This window comes from Balearica regulorum, chromosome 1 (genome assembly GCF_011004875.1).
Source record: "Balearica regulorum gibbericeps isolate bBalReg1 chromosome 1, bBalReg1.pri, whole genome shotgun sequence".
Lineage (NCBI taxonomy): Eukaryota > Metazoa > Chordata > Aves > Gruiformes > Gruidae > Balearica > Balearica regulorum.
Window position 1 is genome coordinate 8,416,282 of NC_046184.1, and position 19,760 is coordinate 8,436,041.

A 19,760-nucleotide genomic window follows, 5' to 3' on the forward strand; every position below is an offset into this window, starting at 1 on the left:
CAGTGCAGTTGTTTGTTCCGCAGCACTGCAGCCCCCCTCCTCCGTACCCCTGGCCTTTCCCTGTTTCCCGTCTGGAAAGGTGGAAGGGGATTTCAGTGTATCTATTCAGTCATCAGCTGATGAGCTGCCAACAACTATGTTAATTTTCCCCTGTTGTAATAGGCCGTTTAGGGCCCCAGCCAATGACCAGGGAAGCTGCTGGAAAGAGTCCCGCTGATTTCAATGGCTGTCCAACAACATGCAGCCATATATGCCAAAAATTAAACACAGATCCTCCAAATTTGCTTCACGCAGGCCACAGGACTGTCCTCTGTTACTCGTAATTGTCATTATCATTGTCATTACTGGATTTGAATTAATGCCCGTGAGTGCAGATGGACAGAGATATTTATCGATCAGAAATTCTGTCATTTAACTATGACTTTCTCAGAACTTTACACAAAGGAGAGTGGTTCCAGATGCTGCTCTTTTCCTTTTAGCATCCCCACAGCTGCTGACCAGCTATGGTGTCCACAGCAAAATCTGAATTTCTTTTAAGTGAATTGTAAAAACTGTCCAAAAATTCTTTACATACTGCAACAAGAAAATAAAAACCTTAAGCTGAACAGCAGAAACTGGTAAAGCTGCCAGAGGAATGTTAACAAGTTAGCTAAAGACAGGGATCATTAACACTTAAAAAAAAAAAAAAAAAAAAAAAAGAGACTGCTCTGTACTTTTAAAAAAATCTCTAATTTCATCTTTTAGCTTTATAGATAACGGTGGGTTTGTGGGAAAGGAAATCATTCTGTCAGCTCTGCATGGATCCCATTAACACTTTTTAAATAAAAGGATCTCAGATTCTATCACCACTTTGATCTCAGTTCAATAAAGCTAATCTTAGCGTTCGTTTTAACATGGACATTTAATTGTGTTTAATCACTTTCTGCAAAAATCAATTTAGTTGACATGATACTGACCAGGACTGGTCAGCAGAGATAAGGAAGAGCTATGTTCTAGCTACTCCATCCTATTACACTCACCTCTAAGTAGGCAACTAATTAATGTAGTTATCCTCATAACACCCTTGGGAGGAAAGGAAAACTCTACTCTTGGTGGTTGCGTTTTTTCAGATGAAGATCTCAAGAAACAGTAAAATGAAATGAATTCCTCAAGGTCATATAGTAAATCTCTGACAGTGCACAGAATAAACTTCTTGTTTCGAGCTGGCACCCTCACACTTAAATCAGTTCTTTGCCTAAAATTAAGACATCTGTCACTAACGGACCTGGTGCTGATTGTGACCTATTTTGGTAGCCGGCTCTTCTTAAACTGCTGGTTTAAACACCGCTCAGTTTTGTATTGAACTTGTCCTACAGAGTATACACTTTATGCTGGTGTTCAATGAATACAAGGTTTTCCACCCAGAGCACAAAAATGAATTTCAGGCATATTTTTCCATGGAGCTTGCTTGGAAAGTTCTGGGATTGCCTTATGGCACTCTTTGTAATTCATGTCATAACTTAGATCTGCATTATTAACCATAACATTTCATATTTACAGAGCATCCTCCAGCCAAGGATCTCAGTACACTTCTTATCTATTACTAAAACCGTTCAACATTTCTGCAAAGTGAATTTGACATCATTTAGGAGATGGAAAAACTGGGACACGGAGAGGAAAAAGGCCAAAAATTTAAAATGAAGTTATTTGAAGATTTTTCCATTATTTTTCCAATTATTTTCATTTGGGGAAAAAAATCATTTGTATATATGTTTAAAAATTTTCAGACTTGACAAAAGTAATAAAATTGTTCAGCCAGTCGTGACCATCATAGATGTGCCTAGAGATGATACTGCCTGATACAGTCTACAGCAATTCTCAAAACAGCAATGAGAATATTACCTATTTCTTGTTTTATTAACATAGACTGTACGTGAAATTATCTGTGGCACATGCTTATTCTTACTCTAAAGAAAATCATACATATTTGATTTTCTTAATAGCCAACAAAGCCTTGTCAAAGATGACTTGTGCCAGTTCTCAGTTCTAGCTATGAAGTATGTTTGCTGTGTTCAATTAACCATTAGTGCCTCCTTACTCCTGTCAAGAATAATCCACAATTGGCTGAATAGCAGCAGAGAAGAACTGTACCAGAGTCACTCGAAGAGGTTCGTATCTTCAGGACAATGTTGCTTTCAGACAAGCTATATCAGCTGGAGTCACTGGCGGATTCCTTTGGAATACTTCAGCATGGGTCTGCAGATCATCCAGTGAACACTGATCAACGTCCCAGGTACAGGTTGGAGGTTTGGTTGTTTTGGTTTGTAAGAAAATCGGATTTTTCCTACTTTGTGATTCAAGTTTGTGGTGTGGAGTGCAATAAAGGATGGTTTATTTTGCAGGCGCTCAAAGCTTTTTCAAGAAGAGAAAGAAAACTAGCATTCTTTACTTACAAGCAAAATCAAAGAGACATTTAATATGCTTTATGTCATCTAAAATATAAAAAAATCTTGGGATATTCTCTGATAAGCACTCTGGTGTAAGTATAAAAAAATAAATCTGGCTTCAACTTTACTGCAAACATACTGAGCTGCCAAACAGACTAAGCGTTGCAGATGAGTTGTGGCATTGCAATTACATGCTGCATTTATGCCACCTACAGGCATTAATACCAGCTTTTCAACAGGTTTGCCTGCCAGGCTTCCTGTCTACTTCATCTTTTTTGGACTGGTGTGAGAAGACTCCATAGCAGTCAGCCCTGACCATCGACTCATAAAAACATCCTGTTCAGTTTATTAAAAATTAACACAAGTATTTAATTAATCTGATCCATTAACTGAACTCACCTCTTCCCTATCACTTAGGTACTGTGACTATGAAACAATGAGGATACTGAAATTAACTTTATCAAATGCCTTTTGTAATGAGTAGCAAGTGTTACAGAAAACCCAGAAACAGGCTACAGCCTCCACCGAAACCCAGGAGCTTTGGGGGTGATACACAGACAGGCCTCCCAGGAGCATGTATTCCCATGCCCAAAATAAGCAATGCAATTATTTGGGGGGATTTAGGTAATGAGTTTTAGGAGCCGTTTTTAGGCAAAATAATAATAAAAAAAAATCTCATGGATGCTTTTATGAAGGCAAGCAATGGGGATGGAAGTTTTCAGTAGGACGTCACATCTCCAGTACAGTCTCACGCTGTCTTGGGGAAGAGGCTGTTTTCAAAGCTGGGGGGCCGTGCCACCCAGAGAACCACTGTCCAGGTCCCCCCACAGCCAGGCTGTCCCACAGCTTTCCTGAGAATTGACTCCACTGGTGCTGTTCACATCCCCACGCCAGAGGCAATCACAGGCCACGGTCATGCAACTGCCACATCTAGCCTCCTTGGAGCTTCATTTCCTGAGAATTAAGTCAGAACACACACAGATCATTAAAGTAAGTTCTCTCATCCTTTTTCCCTCGCCCCAAGGGACATTTTACAGTATATACTATTTACCAGACGCAAACCAGTCTGTTTTTCAATAGAGACACTTGCTTCCACTTTAAATAACTCAGCAGATGTTACTGTTTTGCCATAATCTCTGTGTGCTTTTCCTACATTCAGCCTGCTATGGACAGTGCCAGGGGGATCCCTTTTTGCATTCAAGCCTCTTGGGCTGCCTGGAAGCTCTCAGTCCAGAAGGAGCTTGGGCAAGCCCTCATGGTACTGTGCTAACAGCCGGTCTCACGGTGGCAGGTCTGGTTCTTGGATGACTGAGAGATGTGCCACAGACTGGGAGAGAAGGGGCAGCTCTGATGCTGTGATGGTTTGGGCCACTGGTTTGTCAGCTGGGAAATAATATTACGAGGTTTCAGCAGAGTACCTGGCTAAATCAGAGGTGAGTTTGTTGCAGGGGGAGCATGGTGGGCTTCCTTGATGTAGGTACCTGGAGGTGTGCAGGACTCCAGTCAGACTGGGGCTGGATTTCTTTCCCAGAGGTGTGAAAGGTGAAATTCTCCTGCATCCTGAATCCAGACTGCTGCTCAGATCACTGTTAGCCTCCTCAGTCCTGCCTTTAATGAACAAGCAGCATATTAAGGCTTTCACTCACCTACAGAACTGTCATAGCAAACAGGGCAGCCTCCTCCACTTTTATTTAGAAGTCGGATGTTCACCTCATCTCTCAGCTCATTCAAGCTCAGCGCAACCTCAGAGCTTCTCACTTGCTAAGGACACCACCCAAAAAGATAGGAAGGGCACAGACAGACAGGTCACTCCTCAGCGAACACTGGCTGCCACAGACCCTTGCCAAGGCACTTCTTGCCTGCAGGTTTGCTTACACCTGGAAAGAGCACTAACTGCTTTGGTTAAAAGAAGCAGAAGTTCTGTGTCCATCCTGACGTGTTCATGACATCACAACAACTGGAAAATAACCGCAAATGTGCTTAGTTGTGTAGATGTTAGCAGTGAGGCTGCAAGAACTTGTTGAGGTACAGATTGCACATACTGGTCTGTTGTCAACAAATGGTGCAACTGGTATTAGGATTTGGGGAAAAGCACAGGAAAACTGTTCTTGGATGGTTTTCGTACTGGGGGGGTGTAGTGATAAGACAAGGGGGAATGGTTTTAAACTGAAAGAGGGGAGATTTAGATTAGGTATTAGGAAGAAATTCTTCCCTGTGAGGGTGGTGAGGCACTGGCACAGGTTGCCCAGAGAAGCTGTGGATGCCCCATCCCTGGAAGTGTTCAAGGCCAGGTTGGATGGGGCTTTGGGCAACCTGGTCTAGTGGAGGGTGTCCCTGCCCATGGTAGGGGGGGTTGGAACTAGATGGGCTTTGAGGTCCCTTCCAACCCAAACCAGTCTGTGACTCTATGATCCTTCTCTTTTCATTCCTCCAGAGGAGGCAGAAAGGAGCTACAATTTGGACACACTTCAAAGCTCTTGTTTTCCTTTGTACAAGTTTCATCTTTATCAACACTGCGATCACTATCAGAGCACAGAGTGCTGGCAATCGGAGCTCCAGCCTTTGGTCAGACTTCAGCCAGCTCGGTTACTGAAAGGAAGATTGTCCTGTGACTTAGGAAAGGCAGGATCAGTGTTGGGACACAAAAACCCCTTTGAAACTCCGGGTAACTCCTTTCACCTCCATGTGATCTGGACTCATTCCTTTAACCCTTCAACATATCACATATAAAGCAAGGGTAAGGACAATCTTTACTTCGGAGTGATGCAGTGAGATGGCATTGCACGGCATTTAGACTCGCGATGGAAATGAGGGGCAGCTCTGGCCAGGATGAAGGGAGTCCTACGTGAATTATGTTAAATTCCCCCAGGATTGATTAAAATAATCTCCTTTTTTTTTTCTTTTCCCCTGTGGTAGTGTCAAGATGGATTTCTCCAACAGAAATGCAACATAACGAGACACTGAGCTTTGCTTCCAGTCATTGGTTATGCCTGGTGAGATTATGTAAAATCAGCACTTCAGCCTGACTGCCTCACTAATAATTACAGCACTTGCATAAAAAAATATTTACACCGCCTCCATGTGCTTCATTGCTTGCAATTAAACCATGAGAAATGCCGCTGACATAAAACAAACGCGCCCCAGTACATGCGTGACGTAGATTCGTTCGCTTTTCTCCATTTAAATCTCTATTTTCTTAACGGCTGGGTCTTCTGGGGTTAATTAAACTCGAGCCCGCGCCTGACCAACTCCCCTCACCGGCCAGCCACCGCCGGCCCGCCCGCGCCTCGCGCACCCACTCTGCTGCGTCACCATGCTTGATGACGTCTCTCTCTCGATTTTTCTCATTGGCTGCCCCGCCGATGACGACAGTTCCAAGTGCGCCTCTCCGTGACTGATTTGCGTGAGAGCGCCGCGAGGGTTCTGATTGGCGGCCGGGGAGAAGAGGGGAACGGGATTGGTCGGGAGCGGGGGAGAGCGCAGTGCATTGTGGGGTGGCGGGCGCGCGTGGAGCGGCAGAGGTTCATGGCGGCCATCGGTGTCCACCTGGGTGCTAGCTGTGCCTGCGCCGCCGTCTACAAGGTGAGGGGCTGAGGGGCCGCTCTGCCCGTCGTGTTCGGGGCGGCCGTTGCCGGGAGGGGGAGGCGGGCCGCGGTCATCTCTGTTACCTCACGGCGCCGCGGGATCACGCAGCGAGTGAAGCCCTGAGGGGCGGCTGACGGGTGGTGCCTCTGTCCGCAGGATGGCCGCGCCGACGTGGTCGCTAACGACGCCGGGGACAGGGTCACTCCTGCGGTCGTCGCTTTCTCGGAAAGCGAGGAGGTGAGGCTTCCTTCTGCGGTGGCGGTTTGGGGAGGAGGGGGGCTCTGCTTGCTGCGCACTAACTATTTTTCTTGTTTTTCTTTACTTTCCGTTCAGGTTGTGGGGTTAGCTGCAAAGCAGAGTAGAATAAGGAATATTTCAAACACTGTAGTGAAAGTAAAGCAGATCCTTGGGCGAAGGTAAGAGAACAGGTGTGAAAGGCAGGTGAGAAGTTCGGGCTTCCCCGTTAAAGCTGGACAGTGAAATGCAGTGTCAGCCCTGCTATTGAAGGCCCTTTAGTCTAGTGTAAAGTTAACCAGGCATCCACAGGAAGGTATGTCAGATCTTAAGGTTCTTAACTAAAATGTCTTCTTGTTACCTTAATGTTTTCCTGTGGCTAAAATCCACTGTGGTTTTATTTGTGTGAAACTTTGTATTGCTTTTATTACGACAGTGAAACGCATTGACGTAATGCCTGTTGTGGCTATTCAGTTAGAACTGTGTCGATTGGTGCTGGCACTTACAGTGACACTAGAACTAAACTTCCTGGTTTAGGTCTAACATCAGAGATGTGACGAAACTTTTCAGTGATGACCTAGCTGTGTGGTACAGCTCTTCCACTGAAAGGAGCTGACAAGATGATGTCCATTCTGATGTATTTATCAGCACTATTCAGATGCGTAACTTTAGTTAGTAGAGTATTAGGGATAGTCAGCTTACGGCTGTCACCCTATTTCAGTCGATACAACAAAGGTGCCGCTAAAATATTTCATAACGATTATTTGGGATAGCAGGTTAAAACAGTGTGTTGGTTTTTGTTTTCCCTTTTCACTAACTAGTCGCTATTTTTTCTGTGATTAGTGAAAGGGGATTGAAAGATACCAGCAGTCAGAACTGTTGTTTTTTCTTTTCCTGTGTGAATGTATCTGTAGAGCAGAAACAGGAATTTTAGTTCAAGTGTAGCTCCGTATGCTGTGGTCGTTATAAGGAATATCAGCAGGATGAATTTGTGCAGGTACCCTTGAGCATATGATTTATTTTGTGATTTTCGATTTGTCTCCACAGCTCTGGTGACCCACAGGCAGAGAAGTACATTGCAGAAAGCAAATGTTCGGTGAGTATGATCTCGGGTTTTTTTGTTGTTCTCAGACTAATTTGTATCACTTTATAGTGTTGTTCTTGGCATTGTTTGTACCACACTGTGTTTATGTTCTGTAGCGATCAGCTCTCATTATATATGGTCCATTTGCTGCCACAGAGAACGTTTCTCATTTTATAAAGTAGAGAACTTCAGTGTTCTGAGATCTGCCATTGTAATATAGCCTAACAGAAAAGGGATGATTCTTACTATATTTGGATAATAGCATTATGGTGATTCTTAGTGCTGGTAGAAGATGCTCAGGTTACTGCACCGTGTGATAAAAATGCTTAACTACTTGTTTTAATCTCAGTATTTAATTTGGGTACTACTGTGCTTGTTACTAGAAACCTTTTTGCAAAACAATAGAAAAATTATCCTGGAAAACACATTTATAAAGAAGGAACAAGAGGGTTTTTTGCTGGTTTTTGACTGTTCATATTGACATGCTTATATAAATAGTTGTTACTCTTTCTTACAGAATGTAAGCAGGCAAGTACTTTTCTTCTAAACGTTGCTTTTGTACTAAGGAAAACTTGTTAATCGAAAAAGAAAGTCTGAAGTCTAAGTTCATCTGAATGTCACCGTCATGTCTGTTGGATAATACAAGGGGGTTTTGTGATATTTGATACGCATCTTGGAAGTATTTATTCCCTTGTAATACTAACGCAGAAAGTATTTACACAGTCCAATGCTTTTTACTTTGAACAGAAACTAAATTAAACATTACTGTTTGTTAATAAATTACATATGTAACAAAGATATGTTGACTTTGCTTACAGATAATCGAGAAGAATGGAAAACTTCAATATGAAATAGATAATAAACTTATTAACCCAGAAGATGTGGCAAAACTGATATTCAGTAAAATGAAAGGTATGTAACAAGTAAAATCATAACCTATTTTAGTTTTATAAGCTGTCTTCATATTTTTCAGATGTGGTATGTTGATTTTTTTTTTTTTTTGCTTTTAATGGACATGTTCTGCCTATGTTTATAAACAGAAACTGCTCAGTCTGCATTGGGTTCAGATGTAAATGACGTTGTTATCACTGTACCATTTGATTTTGAAGAGAATCAGAAAAATGCCCTTGGGTAAGAGGATTAAGATTTTTCTGTTATTTAATGTGCCTAAACCAGCCTGGCTGGCAAATCAGCAATGGCAGTTCTCCTGCTGGACTTTAGCTTGTGACTATCAGTCAAGACATTGAGATGTTATTTGAATTGGGAAAATAGGAAAGCAGGAGATTAAATCCTGAGTTTAGAAACTTTTCATGGAATTCACTGTTGTAACAGAAATTAAATTCTGAATCACTTGAAGGAATTTTGGTATCACCAAGCATAGAATGTCGTTTCAGGTGTGTTACTTCTAGCAGATCTTCAGTGTCCCCTCTGAAATGCAAATAGTTTCTCAGCCCTCTTCTGTAATTTCCCATCCCTTCGTACAACAGTACTCCCCAAAGCAAATGGCATTACATGACTTTATTGAGGACTGTTTTATCAGAGAGCAGATACAGAATACACAGTAGTATTCTACTTGGAAGTTCTTGGAAGCGTAGCTGTAAAAGTTCCTCCATATGAAAACATAAATAGACTTAAAGCTGTGCATAAATGGCAGCATCTATTTCTACTTTCTGGTATGCAGAAGCCCTTATGTTGAACTGTCATGAAATATGTAAAGCACACTTAAAGTTGGTCATTACATTAAGGAACTGGGTACTTGCAGTACATGTAATGAAACATTCTACTGCTTTGGCATACAAGTTTCAAAATAACTTCAAAGTGAAGGAGACGACTAGCAGGGTGGTCCTAGGGTTACTGAAGTAAAGAAAACGTTAGAAGTGAAGTGCAGTAACTTGATTTGGGAGTAAAATCAATTTTCGTAGCATGATACCTGGTGAGATAATGTACCAAAAACTTGCAATGCCACGCCTGAAGATAAATTACCAAGTTTGAGGGTTGTGTTTTTCATCTTGTAGTTAAGGCATTTTTTGCTGGTTTTTATGGGACACGTAGACTGATATGTCAGTGTTTTCTTTGACAATAAGCACACAGCAGATCCAGCTACCTGAAGAACACAGTAGCAACTGAACTTCCTGATACCTTTCCTTTCCAGTCATTTCGCTTTGTTAGTACCATGCTGTAACCAAGTTCTGAATTGGTGGCATATGTGGTTCAGATGAAATCTTAATAGCGTGTGTGACTATAGTGAAATCATTAAAGTAAAATGAAATGCTGTTATGCCTTATCACAGGGAAGCAGCTGCAGCTGCTGGCTTTAATGTTATGAGATTAATTCATGAGCCGTCTGCAGCTCTCCTGGCTTATGGAATTGGCCAAGATTCACCCACTGGGAAAAGGTAAAATCCTAATATTTTACTAGTTAAATTTAAGCTGCTGTACTTAAATCCTGAGAAATCTTAAATGCTGTGTTGCCTTAGCAGTCAATACAAAATTAATGACTTGAGGCTTGTTTTTCTTTTTTCCTCTCAATAAAGCCAGTAACAATTTAGAAGTTGTAAATCCATAGTGTTTTAAATCCCTTTGCTCTGTTTTGTGTTTTTTTGGGGTTTTTTGGGTTTTTTTTTAGAATTGTCTTTAAAGGTTTGTCCCCAGCTTCTGTCTTGCTCTTTAATGAGTTGATTGGCTTGAGGAAAAATGTATCCCTTCTTAAACAGATTTTGGCATAGCTGTTTAATTATGGGAGATAGGTTCATTTTACATGTGCTAGAAGAACTAAAGCAGAGTTCCTGGGTTCAGTAGGTGCATTGGGTTTCCCTTATGAATATTCAGATAATTCACAAGATTTTCAAAATAGCAAAGATTGCTGTCAGGGCCAATGGATGTCTTGTCTTTTTTCTTCTTGGTTGGTATTTTTTAGCCTTCTCATGTAATTCTTGAGCATAATGTTCGATTCTCAATTGTGTTGTAGCAAAAATGTTGGCTACTCTCACTGTGTGAAATAGACCAATTTTATTCTTCAGGGAACATTGTCAGGTAGTCGGTGATACTAAGATGCATTAAATAGAAACACCCAAATCAAAATCTCTTGACAAAACTGATTAAAACCTGCAATACATTATATAGTGATCATCTTTTTAGGAAGTGTGTCAAAGTAAACATGATTTTAGATAGCTTGTTAATACTACTTTCCGTTTTTTTGGCAGCAATGTGTTGGTTTATAAACTTGGTGGAACATCGCTTTCTATCACAGTCATTGAAGTAAACAGTGGAATATATCGTGTACTTGCTACAAACACAGATGATAGCATTGGTGGAGTTTGCTTCACAGAAGCTCTGGCACAGCACCTAGCTTCTGAATTTCAGAGGTAGGTTTTGAATTCCAGGCATGCTGCTGTTAGGACAGGAACTTCATTATCTGATGCTTTTTAAAAAAAAAAAGAATTCATATTAGGTTGTTAGGTCTGGCAGACTGTGAGTGAAATGGCTCAAATGAAGATATTAAAGGAAAGTCTGTTTTTGGGGGCCAAGGAGGAAGACTGGGAAATACTTGGGTTTGAGTAGATGTTGCCTGAAGTCAGTGTTGAACTATAAGGGCTCAGCTATGAACTGTTCTGTGTTTTGAGTCATGTACGTGACTACATCTTTAAGCTTTTGGGGTGGCAGGGAATTCACCTGTGTGGGTTTTGTTTGTTTTTCTTGTTGGCATGAAGGACCGTGGCAGGGTTTGGGTCATCAAACTGAAGTCTGTATGGCATGTCATCCTGTGATGAACAAAAATGAACAAATGCATTACCTACCATTAGCTCTAGTGATCTTGAGGTGGTCAGTTGTGTACTATTGCAGAAGGGGACTTTTTGAACGAAACATACTGTTTTGTTGATGAGTCTCATGTTTGATTTTTCATTTCTTAATCTGTGGTTTAAATTGGTTAACTTGCAGACCTTTTTTTGCAGTCACAGAATTTGTTCAGCTGAGAAACTGTTCAGAAAGACTTAAATCTGTATGATAAACCCAAATGCCTGAGTTCAGGGTGCCTCTACACAGTGTTCTTTAGTTGAAATTGAAACAGGCACTTTTATTCTTCACGAGTTTTCAATAGAGGCATTGTAGATAATACTAAAATGTCTACAGAAAAAAAAGTTCAATAGCTTTAACCTGTTTTTCCTCAATGCTTGCCTTTCTCAACTAATATTTCTTTTAATTTTTTAATGTAGGTTTTGTAAACATGATATTAGAGGAAATCCCAGAGCCATGATGAAGTTAATGAACAGCGCTGATGTTGCAAAGCACTCGTTGTCAACCTTGGGAAGTGCAAACTGTTTTGTAGATTCATTGTATGATGGATTGGATTTTGATTGTAATGTGTCTAGGTAAAGCAAATCTTGAAGCTACTGCTTTTATATAAAACCGTGCTTGAAATAACTCTAGCTGGTATTTAGGATATTCGGTAAGCTTTGATTTTTGGTGGCATTAATTTTAGAAACGGAAGTAAGATAGATAGACCAACTTGTTTTGTTTCGTATTGCTGGTTCTGTTATGCGATCTATAGTAGGTACAGTAGTAACACTAACAATGTTGCCCTAGTGGTTAGAAAATAAAGTGCAAAAAGGAACAGGGAGACCCATCTTTGGAATCAGGTTGTTGATGAAAGGGGAATAGATACTGTAATTGCTCAAGGTGGGAGGAGCTTTCCCTCTATTACTGTTTCTTGGTGGTGGTTTTTCCTTAAAGAAAAGGCAGCTTTTGGACTATTTCATCTAAATGAGCTCCAGAAGGATAGGAGTCATGGAAGTCTTGGTGTTGTCCCTATTTGATAGCTGAAATAGAAAGATGTTTTCTGTTTGTACTGCTGTGTCCTACTCTAAGTCTTTTCTCTCTTGGGACAATCTCTTATTGAGATGTTTAGCTAATTTTGATTGCTCTTCCAGGCAGCAGTAGCTGTAGCAAAATGAAATACTCTTCAATTCCAGAACTCTGCATCCACTGCTGCAGCAGTTGGATCTGGTAAAATAAGGCATGGTATGTTTGCAAGTGTGAGAAGCAATGCTTTATAACTTGTTTTGGACAAGGATGCTAGTCCTCTGGACTAATGTTGCAGAATTTGACTTGCTCTATTTGTACAGAGTAACACTTCCTTTTCAGGCTTAAAGAGCCCAATGCAAGCACAAATTTGTTTTTCAATTTGCTTAACCTGCTCCCTGTGTGCAAATCAGGACACAGCTTGATTTGCCTCTGAAAATTCGAGGCACATTTGAGTCTTTGTGTCTCCATTTTAAAGATGATGAAGCAGTTCCAGGATTTTTGCTTCTTTTTTTTTATACTTATGAGTCAGGACAACAATACTGTTTTTTCTCTAGAGTACACTGAAGAAGAATGAATGTGCATTCCCTGTAGATGTTAATGATGGAATCAATAGCACAGATATTTTCAGTGCAACAAAAAAAATCACTTCAAGATTAATAACTGGGAAATAAGATTTTTATTTTTTTAACAAATCAGTACCAGGTATAGCTAGAGAACAAGTCTATTCTAAAAATGATTGTTCTTCCATTTCAGGTATTTGTCTCTAATGGATGAGAACACTTCTTGAAATTTTTTTTTTTTTTTTTTTTTATTTCTAGGGCCAGGTTTGAACTTATCTGTTCGTCGCTTTTTAGTAAATGTGTAGAAGCAATTAAAAAGCTCTTGCAGCAAGTTGGATTTACAGCAGATGATATTAATAAGGTAATAATAGAAATCACTTTTACATAATATGCTTTATAATGCCGTAAGAATAATATTTGAGGCCTGTTTTCCTTGCTGAGATTATTTCATAATGTGTCCAAGCCTTTTTTGGCTCAGATCCAGCAATGTAGACTCAAGATATTTAGAACTCCGATCTTTGCTTTTATTTCAGTTACTTGAAGTTAGGTATAAGCTACAGTCAGAGTCAACAACGTGTTTTTACTGCTACATATTGAGTAAATGGTAGAGGATTTGTCTGGGTTTGGTGTGTTTGTGTAACTCTTGGTAGAACCGAGGAGTAACTTCTTTTCAGTTTAGTATATAGACTTTCTTCTGCCCTCACTGACCTTTGGGTGGGGTTTGCTGATGCTTCTGGAAAAAAGCCTGAGTTTCAACTTTTTTTGTCTTATGATTTGAACAAATCACTTGGTGTCTACTTGCCGCCTGTGTTCCTCCTTGTTAGCTTAAAAAACTTAAAAACACATTAGATGCCAAAACAGAGTGTTTTAATGCCCAAGATGGTGAGTAAAGTAGCAAACATTCACTTCATTCAAATGTCTTGCTTTAGTATGAGAAAGTAACTTCATCTCAGCTCCTGTGCACCTGTGTGTGGCAAATAGCGCTGCGTTTATTGCTGGTGAAATTGGCACATAAATTCTGCAGGAAGAGTTAGCTGATGCTTTTAATGATATTGATGCTATTTCATACTCTTCGTTAGTGTTGCTGTGTCACACCTGAGTTTCACTGGTTGGGTAATGAAGTATCCTAGGCCAATGTTCAGAGAAAGCCTTGTTTTCTGTTCGCGGCACTTTTTAAGTGGCCCAATGTGTTGTCCTCTCAGGCATTAATGCTTGGGGCAGATACCATTTAAATGTAAAAAAAAAAAAAAATAAAAATCTAACTTAGAACTCAAAAGTTACGCTTTCCATGAAGAAAAGTGAGGATTAGCTTTGTTTGCAGATCTGGTTGACCTCAACAAAGTTACTGTAATAATAAAAGGGTTTTAAGGGTTTGTTGTTTTTTTTTCCTTGCAAAAGATAGTGATCTAGTATCATTTAATGTCTCTGTTAACATGGATGATGGGTTAGCATGTGCTCTCAGCAAGTCTGCAGACAGTACCAAAACAAGGGGAGCAATCAATACCACTGTAAGTCTAGGCTGCTATTCAGAGCGTTGAAAAAGAACATTATGAAGTTCAACGAAGGCAAATGCAGAGTCTGGCATCTAGGATGGAATAATTCAATGCAGCAGGATGGACTGGGGATTGCTAGAAAACAGCTTTGCAGGAAAAGATGTGGAGGTTCTAATTGACGGTGAGTTTAATAGCGGTCAGCGGTGTGCCTCTGCAGTGAAGGCGGCCAGTCGGCTGTAATAGTGAGGGTGTAGCCACAGGCGTAGGAAAGCACTTGTTTCCCTCTGTATCTGGACATTCTGTCCAAGTGCCAAAATCTCTGAATTCTGGACTTCACAGGAGACAAAAGGCACTGACCTACTGGAGGCAGTCCTGTTGGAGAGCTACTGAGATGGTTTGGTTCTGGAGCAAACGGTGTACAGGGGGAGTCCAGGAGAGATGGGTTTGCTCACCCATAGGAAGAGAAGGCTCAGGGGTGACCAGTGCTGCCAGTAGTTACTGAATAGAAAGGCATACGTGAGACAAAACCTGACTTACTCCTTCCTGTAGGTGCGTGATGGAAGGTTGAGTGGCAAGCAGCACACATTGTGATACAGAGAAATTTTAGATAGCAAGAAAAGAATTTGTAGTGTGAAGGTGATCAGACCCTGAAACAAGGGCCTGCAGAGCTTGTGGAAGCTGTATCCATGGACATAAATTCTGAGCAGCCTGTTGTAACTGGGCCTGTTCTGGTCAGGAGCTTGGACAAGATGTCCTCTGGAGGGCCCTTCCAACCTGATGATATTTTACGATGAATTCCTCTTATTTTTCAAAAGTTACTTCATCTAGCTGATGCCTATTATAAAAACACTTTTTCAAGATACCATTTCAAACTTGGAAGCTATTTCCTTTAATTTCAAATACAAAAGTAACAGAACTCAAGCAAAGATGGCATCAATTTTTATCATCTTAGTTGCTGAAATAAACTATCCCAGAGCAGTTTGAATTTCTGTATTTCAGGTGGTGGCCTGTCTGTTTTATCTGTCAGAAGAAAGGTTTGAAATCATTAAGGCATGTTTTCCAGGTAGTTCTGTGCGGTGGGTCTGCTCGAATCCCAAAGCTACAGCAGCTGATCAAGGACATTTTCCCAACTGTGGAATTACTGAATTCGATTCCTCCAGATGAGGTTATTCCCATTGGTGCAGCCATAGAGGCAGGAATTCTGCTAGGGAAAGAGAATCCTTTGTTAGAAGACGAAGCACTTTTTATTGAGTGTTCTGCCAAAGATATTCTTCTTAAGGTAAGGCTAAAATTATTTAAATTAGAAAATTTTAGTGCTGCAATGAATATACAGCAGTACTTCTGCATGATTGATGTTAAAACAATACTGTTTCTCTATTGTTAGTTCTACAGATTGGGTATAGATCCACAGTAAGTGGTAACTTAGGTTTATTGACAAAAAAATTGACAGGGAAAAACTGCTTGATTTTAAGGGGAGATAGATTGTGTCTTTGCGATGCTGTAATAGCTGGACTTTTTCATTTATTTATAGGAATGTCATGATTTTTTACTTGTTGTGATGGTAAACGTGGCAGAGAGAATGAATCTTGGATTTCTTTTCTCATGGAGCACTGTTATAACACTTCCAGCTCACTAAAGTACTTAGAGAAAGGCATGAACTCTTTTTTTCTTTTTAAAGGGAGTAGACGAGTCAGGGGCTGACAAATTCACAGTGCTATTTCCATCAGGGACACCACTACCAGCTCGAAGGCAGCACACCCTGCATGCTCCAGGAAACGCTTCTTCTGTATGCCTTGAACTATATGAGTCATTGGGGAAAAGTCCCATGAATGAAGAAGGTAAATTTGCACAGGTGAGTATATACACATTCATATGCACTTTTAATATCAACCACTTGGAAACCAAGGGGATCTGAAAGAACTAAACCAATCACACCCTTGCCAAAACTTCTTGTTACAAAATTAGAATGATATGCATCTCTTTGGAAATGGTCTTTAAGCATTCTTCTATAAATGTGTTGTGAAGTATTGAAGCACTTTTTAAAGAAACTGACTTTTCCCTTTTGAATTTCTGAATGGCTGGCTGGGTCTGACATCTGGCACTGCTGTAGTAGGCTCACCTGGGATGAGAGATCGTTACTGGTCATTCCAGTAGTGCACAGATCTCCAGTGTTTTAGAAATAAAACTGCTGGAGGTAATGGAGGTAATATAGCTGTTGTACGTACTGCTGATTACTTTTTGATCTTCCTTGACTTGCCAGGATCTTGGTATTAAATACCACACTGGATTTTTCACAGTGGCAAGATGATGTAATTAAACCCTCACTGATACAAAGATACTATTCAGGAGTCAACCTGTTGAGAGAACACAGCTTGTTTGAAATGATGATAATGTGCTTACCTTGGCTTCAGTGCACTTAAAGCATCAGGGAGGGTGTAAATGTGGCTGAAATGGATGGAATACTTGAGAAAATTGTTATTCCACCTTGGTCCTGCCCTAAGATCTTTAAGGGGATAGGGAAAGGATGTTGCCTAATAGTTACAGAACTGATCCAAAGTAAAGGAATGTGCTCAGCTCTTACTGTAGTCTTTGGGGATTGCAGGTACTCCAGCTATCTTGCTGAGAGATCCTGAAACAAAACCACTGAAACATTAGTGCAAATAGCAAAAAATACACTGATTTGCACTACAGATGAATGAAGTCCATGAGAGTGTTAGGGCTTTGTTGTTGAATTATTAATATGATGCTAAACAGAATGAATTGCACACCTTCACTGTGGTGTCACTGCCATTACACAGCTGTGTAAAGATTTAGAGAACTCTATAATTTAACATCTTTTTTTTCTTTTTAAGATTGTACTCCAGGATTTAGATAAAAAGGAGGATGGCCTACATGATATACTAACTGTTCTCACTATGAAAAGGTACCCAAAATGTTTACTGTTCAGCTGTTTAACTTGCTATGTCACACTTCTGACAAGCAGTCTTTTTCTCCTGTTACAGAATGTTTAGTTTTGTGTTGAGAAATTTCAGCATGTCACTGCTTACAGGGCTGTGTCCTAGCTGGGGTAAATTCTGTAGGAATGTGGGTTTTATGCAGTATCTTCTACGCTTTCATTCTTTGGTTCCTAAAGAAATAAGACTTAACACAGTTACAGATGATTTTAGCAACTGTTGAACTGTTAATCAGTTTAACCATACCTGAGAGCAATCAGGATCTCAAATTTCTTGTGGAAGGGGACAGGGATTTCTGTTGAGTGCCCACACTTCTAGGAAAAACTGAAGTAGAGTCTGTCTTTATGAGTTGCTAAGGAACCCATGAATGACTTCTCATATGCAGCATTTGTGATGAAAACCTGTCTAAATAGTTTATAAAGATACCAGAAGATGGAATTCGAAGTAGTCAAAGTTTGTCTGTCTTCTGAGGACTGTCTTGAAGTTCATACTGCTTTTCTAAATATGAAAGTTGTCTAGATGTTGCTGAAAAACTAAATCTCTGCTTGCTATTTGAGTTCAAAATACTTCATTTTCTTACGTTAACTATCAGGTGTACTAATGCTTGATTAACAGACTTCACCTGGAACACCTTGTTAGTCATACAGAGACTTGCACTTAGCATTGTTAAGAAAAATATCTTAGGGATTATATATGCAACTGTGTAGTGCAGAAAACCTGCATTATTTTAAAGGAGGTTTTAGTGTATTTAGACGAAAAAGATTAGAGAAAGTTCAGTAGAACACATCTGTTTGTGTCTAAATATTATGTGACTGTTGTATGTCTAGAAGTAGGATTTAATATTTTCTTTAATTCTTGGATTTTGAAAATTAAGGTTTTCCTCCTTGAGGGAGATCCATGGTATTTAAAGACCAGTACTACTTTTTAAAAGTCAAGTTCTCGTGCTTTGAGAAGACGTGCTTATCTGTTGGTTGCTGTTACTCAGAGTTCTTAAGACCAATATTTTAATAATATTACTTCATATTCTGTTTACAAACCTGTACTAAATAAACTTAGTTACAATATTTAAACATGTTCCTCAATCTTTTCTACTGTATGTAGAGAAGATCCATGTTTTAATGGAGAGCAAGAAGTGCATATCTAAATACTTGATAAACTGAATTTAATTTCATAAATCCATTTAGTCTATGTTGAAGCATGTTCTTCCCAGGATATTTTGATACTAATCTTTTTCATCTGCGTAAAGAGTATTGCTTATCCTTTCTGGAACATGTAGTAAAATACGAAATGTTGTGTTGAGATAGTCCTAAACGTACCTTTCTCTTTTATCTAGGGATGGGTCCTTGCATGTTACATGCACAGATCAAGATACCGGGAAGTGTGAAATCATCACTGTTGAAGTGGCATCATAGTCTCTTTTGAAAGGCAACATTTTTCTAAGCTGATTTTTGTCTCTTGTTGGCTTTTCTGCCAAAGTGGTGACTCTGAGGTGTCTTTAATGATTCTTAGAGGACTGTAATAAACTGAAGTAAAATGTTAATTTGCCACCAAGTCTGTTTGGAGCAGAAAGCGTGGTGCAAAATGTTAATCAAGACATGCAGACAGCAGAGCATTGAATTATCAGCACCTGTTTTAAAAAATGCAAAGGGCAAATCCTCATTCCTGGTGTTCAGCAGCAAGCATATTGCATACTCTTAATGATTTTTTCCTTGGACTAATCAGGTTGTGTACCCATTCAACCAGTACATCTGTGGCCTCAGCAGCATAGCATTGGAACAGCAAGAGCTGAGCTGGTGAAAATTCACTCTGACTACCAAATTGTACTGGAATCGTGTGTGGTCCTGATACTGCCTGAAACTGGGGGTGATGCCCACTTGTGCTGGCATCTTGAGCAGGATTTTTTTTTTTCTGGAGTTACTGTAAGATGGCTTTGTGGTATTACCTGAAAAATGTGTGTATGGGTTATATGTACTTATTTATGTGTTACTGATAAAATAAATTTTTTTTATGCAGATCCTGGCATCCTCCATTCTGTGTGGCACTGGATTTGAAGAGACCTGTGTTTAGTTACCTGTTTTTCTACAGGCTTCCCAAATAGCCCTGGGTTTGCAGGACATGTATTTCAATATTCTTCCCACCTCACAAAAGCGATAGATACTGTATAGCATAGACATAAATCTTACTGCATCCCAAACAACTGTCTGTATAGTGTGGCTTACCAGCCACTAGGTTTTGGACTTGTGACACTTCCTTGAGTGGATCAAAGTTCTGTCTCCCTTATCCATGGGTCTTTTATTGCTGAAAAATAAGTGAATAGCTCATCAGTTCCTATGTGGAAACCTCTAAAAGAGGTCATGGAAAACCCAAAGTCTGGTTCTGTCAGGGCAGCTGAGTCCCATGGCCCTTATAAGTAGAGACAATTAAGCACTATCTAGTGGCCAGACATCTTTAAGGGTTTTTTTTGTGTAATAGTGCCAGCTGAGGGGGGGGGGGGCTGGTATGGGCCTTAGGGCTAACTTGAAAGCTGTGTTAATAGGAAAGACCTCTTCTGAGAAGCGTGCTGTGATTAGTTCATAACTTTTTTTAAGTGTCCAAAACTTTTATTTGTGGTTCTTACTTTCA

The 19,760-nt window shown here is 40.1% G+C and overlaps 1 protein-coding gene across 2 annotated transcripts; it reads left to right on the forward strand.

The window, feature by feature from the left end:
- The first annotated feature begins 5,910 nt into the window (after positions 1-5,910).
- HSPA14 (heat shock protein family A (Hsp70) member 14) lies at positions 5,911-19,152 on the forward strand. 2 transcript variants are annotated; one of them, XR_012838120.1, is made up of 14 exons: positions 5,911-6,008; positions 6,168-6,248; positions 6,345-6,427; positions 7,293-7,341; positions 8,148-8,241; positions 8,370-8,460; positions 9,620-9,724; positions 10,532-10,693; positions 11,543-11,698; positions 12,950-13,052; positions 15,248-15,463; positions 15,912-16,036; positions 17,037-17,107; positions 18,472-18,539. XR_012838120.1 is itself a non-coding variant. In XM_075769385.1 (14 exons), the coding sequence occupies exons 1-14, from the start codon at positions 5,952-5,954 to the stop codon at positions 18,548-18,550; spliced, it is 1,521 nt and encodes a 506-aa protein (XP_075625500.1). In that variant the 5' UTR covers positions 5,911-5,951; the 3' UTR covers positions 18,551-19,152. The 2 variants fall into 2 exon arrangements, 1 of the variants encoding a protein (XP_075625500.1); XM_075769385.1 differs by having other exon boundaries at positions 15,863-16,036; positions 18,472-19,152.
- Positions 19,153-19,760: the final 608 nt, after the last annotated feature.

Bases quoted from the DNA above. Each gene is read 5' to 3' on its own strand.
- HSPA14 (XM_075769385.1), top strand. From the start codon at position 5,952: ATGGCGGCCATCGGTGTCCACCTGGGTGCTAGCTGTGCCTGCGCCGCC. The intron at 8,461-9,619 runs GTAAGAGGATTA...GCCTTATCACAG, and splicing joins AATCAGAAAAATGCCCTTGG to GGAAGCAGCTGCAGCTGCTG. The intron at 17,108-18,471 runs GTACCCAAAATG...TCTTTTATCTAG, and splicing joins ACTGTTCTCACTATGAAAAG to GGATGGGTCCTTGCATGTTA.